The sequence below is a fragment of the Cyclopterus lumpus genome, chromosome 14 (assembly GCF_009769545.1).
Source record: "Cyclopterus lumpus isolate fCycLum1 chromosome 14, fCycLum1.pri, whole genome shotgun sequence".
Classification (NCBI taxonomy): Eukaryota; Metazoa; Chordata; class Actinopteri; order Perciformes; family Cyclopteridae; genus Cyclopterus; species Cyclopterus lumpus.
In genome coordinates this window covers 20,623,354-20,630,990 of record NC_046979.1, presented here as the reverse complement: position 1 = coordinate 20,630,990, position 7,637 = coordinate 20,623,354, and the positions used below count along the sequence as shown (strand labels likewise).

Here is a 7,637-nt window from a genome sequence, read left to right as displayed (position 1 = left end):
GTACTCTTGTCCGGCATCTCTGTAGAGAAAAGCTCCGAAGTGGCAAACGGCGTCAAGCTAGTGCTCTTCCCACATTTAATAGGCGAAACGGCCTGTGTGGGTTTATCGGTGTAAGAATAGGAAGTGGTCAGTTTTTTGTTAGCCACCTTCTCTCCAGAAGCCAGGCTAAAGTCTGCGGACAACAAAGGGGACCTCAAGCCACCCAGGAAGGTAGCAGAGATGAGTTCAGCGCCGTTGGTCTTTGCGCAGGCGCTGCCGGGAATCCTCCTCAACGTGGAACCCTCTGCCCCACCGGGTGAGTGGTCCAGGGGGAAGGCGTAAGAGGTGTCGGGGAGACTGCACTGAAAAGACATGGGGTCAAAGTCCAAGGAGGCCATGCCGATGTCCGGCGGGCTGAGGTCCACGTCTTCACCTGCTGAGCGGGGAGGCGAGATGAGGGCGGGCACACAGATGGGGCCGTCGTCTCCTTCGCTGTCCTCTGTGGCGCCCAGGTTGTCGTAGGAGTTGCAGTGCTGCCGGCTGTCCAGCAGCTCGCCATTGAAGGAGGCCGACAGGGCGTCGCTGCTGGAGCGCGGCCGCCGAGGACGGTACACCTTGGACTCTCCTGAAGGAGGAACAGAATATATTCAGAAACTATTTCATTTGGCTTGACTGTAGAGTATTTGGAAAAGCAATATACACAACTGTGTTATTGGCAGCACTGACTGATTAAACTGACTCAAAGACACAAATGATTACCTTCAACATTGTGCAAGGAACTCAGGGACTCTTCACTTTTGGCTGATCTTAATGTTGCGGTGTCTCCTCTGCCTCCTGAAACAGAGTGATGAAAAGGTTTCAGCCTTGTTTAGTCACATACGGCAATTTTCATTCCAATTGTGGAGGAAGGACTCACCAGCGAGAGCCATGGCCTTCAGTTCATTGGGCTCACTGGGGTTGCGGTGGAGCTTGCGCTTGGACATGGCGGAAGACTTGCCGAGGTTGAAGAAAGAACGCCAACTACCCACAGGAGACTTCTTGGATTTAATAGGAGGCCTCTTCCTATGAATAATTAAAGGTGAAGGACATGCAGGCAACAGTTAGTTTCCCTGACTCACATACACAGAATACAACTCAATGACAGACTTGGAAACAAGACAGAAACAATTATTCAACATTTATCCGTTTTAAAACGCCATCTCCATATTTAGGATATATGCCCAAGTCTGAAACTGGAGACAGCCACAGTCCTGTGAGATAGCGACAACAGGGTTCAGGAGGAAAACAAATGCCTGCAGTCTTAACAGCAACCACCAGGTGAAGACACATTCCAGCTCAACTGACATTGCAACTCAATCTACAGTAGAGTTAAGACTAAGATAAAATATATGTCTCTGTGTGTTAGATTTGATTTAAATCAAATTACACGTCAGTGTTAGCAAACCTCTCGGTGGGAAACTCGATGACAGTGTGGAATTTTCCCTGCAGGGCGGCCGGACCTTCGCCCACTTCAATGTATTTGCTGTCCTCAGTGACTGGAGAGTTGATCTGAGCCTGGGTCCTGGCCTGGGCCTCCTCCAGACTCAGAAGTTTAGTGGAGGGCGATGAAACCAGCAGCGATTTGGGCCGCGACAACGAGTTGTGACCTGTTGACGTGGAACCGTGTTTATTGGAGAAAGCAGCAGTGGGTAGAGGAATAACTATGTGAGCAGTACGTACCAGCTCCCTCGCGTATTAGTGAGCTGAGTTTGGTGCTGAAGAGAACATCCACGTGGTTGAGGATGAACTCCACCACCACCGACTGGATCCGGACTTCCATGAAGGCCGCTGTGCCACTGAAGCAGGCAGACTCTATCTGTTTGGACCTGAAGAATTGTTTAATTGAATAAAGTGCTCCACTTTAAACCAGTGTTACATTTTTAAGTGAGTTACACGTGTAAATTGGTTAAAGAGTTTAAATTAATACAAATATTTTGGGATGTATTTTAAGTGTTGTTCAGCATCCTCCCACAAACAGTTGCTTAAATCATTTTCATTCAGGTAGAATTATCGCAGCTAATTCAAGTCTGAGAAATCCTTAATGTGAGTGGTCTGAAAAAGAACAGACATTATGTAAAAAAGTGAAGATGTACTGTGTTAATAAAAAACACTCAGGACGGGGGAACAGCCAATGGAGATGGGTTGTAGGGGATGATTGACTGTATTGACGACATCAAAAAACATGCTTGTGAAGGATATTCTATTTGAGCGGGACGGCGGCTCACCTCAGCAGGTTGGGCGCCCAGACGATGGCCAGGTTCTTGCTGTGCATGTTGGTGATGTAGCTGAACGCTGCTAGGTGCGAAAGGTGTCTCATGAGGAACTCCAGGGTCCTAGAAATAAAATATTAATTTATTCAGATTTAATTGGCTCCCACTAGTGATGTGGAGACTAATGGCTGCGATAGAGCTCCTTCTTCTGAGCATCAATATTTCACTATGTGCTAAAGCCCCAGGGGAATGTCACTTAGAAATCTGCATTTGTATGCTTTCACAAAAGGATGGGAAATTCCATTTATCATCATCAACGCAGGTCCAGCTGGGAACGGTTAAATGATTCTACTCAATGCAGTGTGGCAGCAGGAAAAAACCTTGATTTTAACATTAACAGACACCCAGCTGATGCATGACACAAGCGTGTGTCTGCACTCTGGCAGTTCTCGGGCCTGCCGCAGGGGGGCAGTGTGCCTCTACACTGACCGGTAATGCGGTGGAGGAAGCTGCTGGATGACATCATGGATTTTGATGAGTCGCTCTTCGTCTGTCGCTGCTGATACAGCATCCTTCAGGGTAAAAACAAAACAGGGAGATAAATAGTGGGACGTATCAACCAAGCTAAGCTCATTCATTTGCCAGCCCTGGTTCACACTGCTACATGGAGCATGGAGGGGACATCAGTCTGCAGCCACAGCCTCTCCCCAGCTGCCATAACAACCAGCAAACATTTACTCCATCCTAAGGGAACCCCTGTTGTGCTTGGAGAAGGTCTTTATTCCAAGTGACATAGAGAGCATTTGTAATGATAGGGTGTGTCGAGTGCAATGCTATTATTTTAAGGGGGTCCGTGAATCATAACAGCAAGATATATTAGCAGAATTCCTTTAAGAGAAATCAGAGGAATGTCCTTTCTTTGCTTAGAGGCTGAGCAGTTAAGTCACACCCAATCGGTGTCCTTTTGGGGCCATGGAACAGTGTTAACTTCATTCTTGAACTCGGATGAAATATAATGATCAGCCACCTTTATAATTTTGATTGACATTGCTCTGGCTGAGACCAGACCAATGTCAATTAACCGTGTTGACGAAAACAAGACAAAAGTTATTTTTAAACTGGTTGATTAACACATACTGTTGCATGTTGGGCGGTGCAGATTGACATTTGATTGAACAGACAGGTTGGTGTGACGGGACTGACCCGCACGGTAGTTTTCCATCAGATAATAGAAAGTTTAACTTCATGACAAAACTATGGTTTGTGAGAGACTAGATTGACAGAAATGTTAAATATAATCTGATGAGATACATTTATATTTGAATACATTCTAAAGTAGCTAATGACATTAACAGAGAAAGGATTTTGTCTAAAAGTTTACAACAATATAATGACTGTTCGTCGACTAAAACTAGACAAAAAATATAAAGGGTAAAAATGACTAAAGCTAATAAGCATTTTGGTCTCAAGACTAAATCTATAATAGCAGCTAACATAAACACTGGCACAATCGCTAACAATCAAGTGCTGTAATAGCAGAAGCAAGACATTGTTGTGGCAGAAGTGTCGAGTCTGAGGCTTCGCTTACGGAGAACTTCTCGTAGAGCTGGTAGGTGAGCAGGGGGTTGGGCAGCTCTCTGAAGTACAGCTTACACAGCGAGCCAACACAGTGGATGTCCTGGATGTAAACATCTTTGGTCAGGTCGGGGATCTGCTCAGAGTCAAACTCGTGCCTGGCGAAAGGGAAAGAGGGCAAAGGTCGAGTCAACAAATTTTCTTCTAAACAAACGGTGCACCAATAAGCGACTGCTGTGGTCTGGTGGAGCGATACGACACACAGTAGAGTTTTACAGATGATTGATGTGTGCCTACACAACATTTCTGTTTGTTAAGACTTGAAAAGATTGATTTAAGACATTTTAATACCAATTAAGGCTTCTTTGTTTGTGTTTTTTTTAGATGAATGAATTTATGAATTCTATGTCTTGCTTGGTTTCAGAAGTGGGACGACACAATGAGGTAATACCAATACATGTGAATGCAAAATCTATGCAATGCATTTTTACATAAGCTTGTCCAAAGGACAGAGGGAAGCCCATGGATGTATAAAAAGCGAGGCAGTGGGGTAGAGAGGGATGGTAAATCTGTTCTGAAGGAGCACTGAACGGGAGGAAGGAGGGGTGATTTGTTTGGGTCTTGAGTTCAAATATCAGAAATATTTCTCCAGAATTGTAGACTTCACATGTAAGTGCATGTAAATGCAATAAAATACTTTTTTTAAAAAGCTAATATGACTTGGTTTACACTAATAATTGAAAAACAACCTGGAGAATGTACCAACATTTCAATGAACCCCTCTCACATTTGAAATGTTGTCAGCACCACAATCAGGAGACACTTTTTCAGTGAGTGTTTGGTAAAGAAATTACACCCATGCATATGGTTGACCCTACATATGTATATGTAAACACAGCATTGTCCTTACACACACCTCACAGCATTTCAGAAATAACACATATGTTGCCTTTTACAAGCCACACCGCTTGTAAATGCTCCGATCACCAAAGTCCATGTTCTTATCCTGCTATGACCATACGTAGTAAAATCTGTTGATGAGGAACAACTGCTGCACGTCATCCTGACGCCTTGCGTTCTTTTACAGATGCAATAATCAGACACAATAAAAAGATGGAATTCACACGTTATCAGCCAGTAAACTGAATAAAATGCTTTGAATGAACAGGCAGCAACTCCTACCGCAACTTCTGGATGTTTGAGGCGATGCCAGAGAGGCGGTAGATGCCGTCCACCACGCCGTGCTTCTCGAGGAACTCGGTGCAGCTCTTGAGGACCTGGGGCACTGCGAAACAGAGGAGAACCAGCGTGTCATCACTTAGCACTTCTGTCAATCTTTGTCCAGTCTTCACTGAGCGCTTCAAGGTCTAGAATGGAACTTTCTTTTCCTCTCTGAAGAGCCGAGTACAGAGCGGTCAGGCCAGAGCTCGGGGACTCTGAGTGTGAATAACTTTCTTGTGTTTTCCCTTTAACCCATTTCCTACATCGGCAGCTCTGCGTGTTTGAATGAGGCAGCCTACACTGCTACACTTCTATGCACAATGCCAGCGACCAAAAAAACAAAACAAACCTTGGGAAAATAGAACTTCCTAATTCCCCTTCAGCCAACCATGAATCATGCAGACATGCTATTCATCAGTGCGTGTGTGTGTGTGTGTGTGTGTGTGCGTAAGATAAGGATGGTATGTACGTGGATGAGGAGGCTCCCAGGCCTCCCACATCTCACACATCATTAGTCAGAGGGTGACGGAGAGTGGGACACTCGCAGAAGCAGCTGTTGAGACGAATTCCACACATAGCAAAAGAGAAAAAAAACAACAAGGCCGAGGTTTGAGTGAGCAACATTCTGCGGCAGAGGACGGCTGAATCTTTTCCAAGTTCTTCACACAGGAAGATTTTGTTGCGATGTCCTCTAATCACAGAAGACACACAACACATGTTCTAAATGTGGAGTCGGGGTTGGACACAGTGAAAATAAATCCTCTTAAATTCTTGTTAAATCAACAGCATTCAAACCCCCTCCTAAAAACTGCCATTAGCGCAGTGGCAGAGATGTTGGGGTTAATCACGGCACAAATGGACAAAGGTAGTCTGTGAGAATATAGAGGTTTATTCAGCTTCAAAGCTCTCCTGGAATTGCTTATGACTCCAAAAAAAAAATCCCGTCCAACTTCTGTCCGACCTCCACAGTCGTGGATGTGAAAGTTCTGACGGAGCTACATCACTAGCAGGGATTACTTTCTGGCATGTGCTTTAAAATCATCAAACTTCATGTTTTCGTGTTTTGTTATCCGGAGAAATTTTGCATAAAAAAACAAAAAACAAAACTGAAACACTGAATGTCCTTCGTTTTGTAGAAGCAAGTTAGCGAGATAGTTCGATGTAGGAGGGAGGGGCTGCCCATCGGCCCTGTGTCGGCAGATCTCTGTCTTTAGCGTGACCGGACCCTTGTCAGCATGCCACTCAAAACTAGAGGTTTTGATGGAGATTTATGAAAGAAACATGTACTTCATAGAGCATAGGCTTTTTTGCTAAAACCATAAACTGTGTTTCTCTTTCATTTCTTACAAGTCGGTCAGAACACCCGACCGTTTGAGCCAGCACGGTGTGGCGCAGTGGCTTATCTCTCCGTGTCAAGGTAAGGCTGGATTTACGGAGGTCAAGGATCGACTCCATCACCCATGAAATGTGTGACCACAATGTAACACTGACCTGTGACCAGGGTTGCAAAATTCCGGGAATATTCAAAGTTGGAAACTTTCCACGGGAATTAACGGGAATAAACTGGGAATTTTAGTGTAATTTAACTGTATTTACCTTGTCATAAGCAGACATGCATGCAAACATTTATAATACAACTTTTAAAAATGACATTTTTGACATTTTGTGAGTAGAACTTTATTCTTTCATCTAACAAAAAAAACATGAACGTTGAATAAAAAGGGTGTATTCCCTATGATCACCACCCATTTCCCTGAATCCTTTCAGGTCTAAATGCTTTCTTCCTGGACCTCATCAACGTTCTCCTCACTGCTGTAAAAAGTCTACGCAACTCGGCGCTCTCACACTTGCCAGGCATAGGGCTGAAACGTTCAGACACTGATGACAAAGACGTTCACAAACAACAGAACGTTTTATGTTTACGTTTATGTTTCTGGCAGACAATGTTCCCAACCAGCTGCATTCAGGGTCCAGCTGAGCTAGGCTTGCATAGTCTTTTTCTCAACTACATTTAAGTTCCCTGTTATATGCTTTTGCAAAAATTTTCAAAATTCCCAAAATTCCAGAGTCAAAATTCCTGTGGAAACTTTCCGCCCCTTTGCAACCCTACCTGTGACTAGACGCTAAAAAAGGACTGATTGCTGTGAGCTAATGTGCTGGTACAATGAGAACCATTAATATCCAGATGCAGAATAAGGCCCCGTTCACACCTGGCATTAATAATGCATCTCCACATGTGTCTCGAGTGAACACTTAGGATCGGATTTCACTTCCTCGCTCTATATGAAAGTAAACTTGATCACAATTAATCAAATATTAATTGTGATCATGAACTTGGCTTCCCTCAGTTAAATAAATATCATCAATTGCCATTTTGACATTTAAAGCGGGTGCTTCGCTCATGGAACACGCAGATGTCGACAGCGAGTGTGGAAGTAATAAAGTGTTTGCCACTAGTTTATAACCTTCATAAAGTTTAGAGGCCACGGCTACACAAGCTGTTGTGGATCACCTCTCTCTTTGAGTAATACATTCACAGACACACTGGTGTGTGAATAAATGTGGATCAGACCAACTCTGCATGTGGTCCGAGTGATTAGAGCTCAACGCGGG

General features: G+C 44.2%; 1 protein-coding gene and 1 long non-coding RNA gene across 12 annotated transcripts in view; one reads left to right on the top strand and one right to left on the bottom strand.

The window, feature by feature from the left end:
- The window catches only part of arhgap32b (Rho GTPase activating protein 32b), a 93,953-nt gene that overhangs the window by 6,338 nt on the left and 79,978 nt on the right, over nt 1-7,637 (bottom strand). For all 11 annotated transcript variants that reach the window (XM_034549770.1, XM_034549768.1, XM_034549773.1 and 8 more), the window contains 9 exons: nt 4,986-5,088; nt 3,817-3,961; nt 2,718-2,800; nt 2,244-2,351; nt 1,699-1,844; nt 1,424-1,625; nt 896-1,041; nt 739-813; nt 1-604 (listed from right to left, as the gene is read on the bottom strand). The exon at nt 1-604 is cut by the window's left edge and continues 230 nt beyond it. In XM_034549770.1, the coding sequence (XP_034405661.1) occupies nt 1-604; nt 739-813; nt 896-1,041; nt 1,424-1,625; nt 1,699-1,844; nt 2,244-2,351; nt 2,718-2,800; nt 3,817-3,961; nt 4,986-5,088 (1,612 nt within the window). The remainder of the gene's footprint in view (nt 605-738; nt 814-895; nt 1,042-1,423; nt 1,626-1,698; nt 1,845-2,243; nt 2,352-2,717; nt 2,801-3,816; nt 3,962-4,985; nt 5,089-7,637) is intronic.
- LOC117742434 lies at nt 944-1,581 on the top strand. The gene is made up of 3 exons (XR_004611034.1): nt 944-1,057; nt 1,191-1,296; nt 1,468-1,581. It is a non-coding gene; the product is annotated as an uncharacterized LOC117742434 (long non-coding RNA).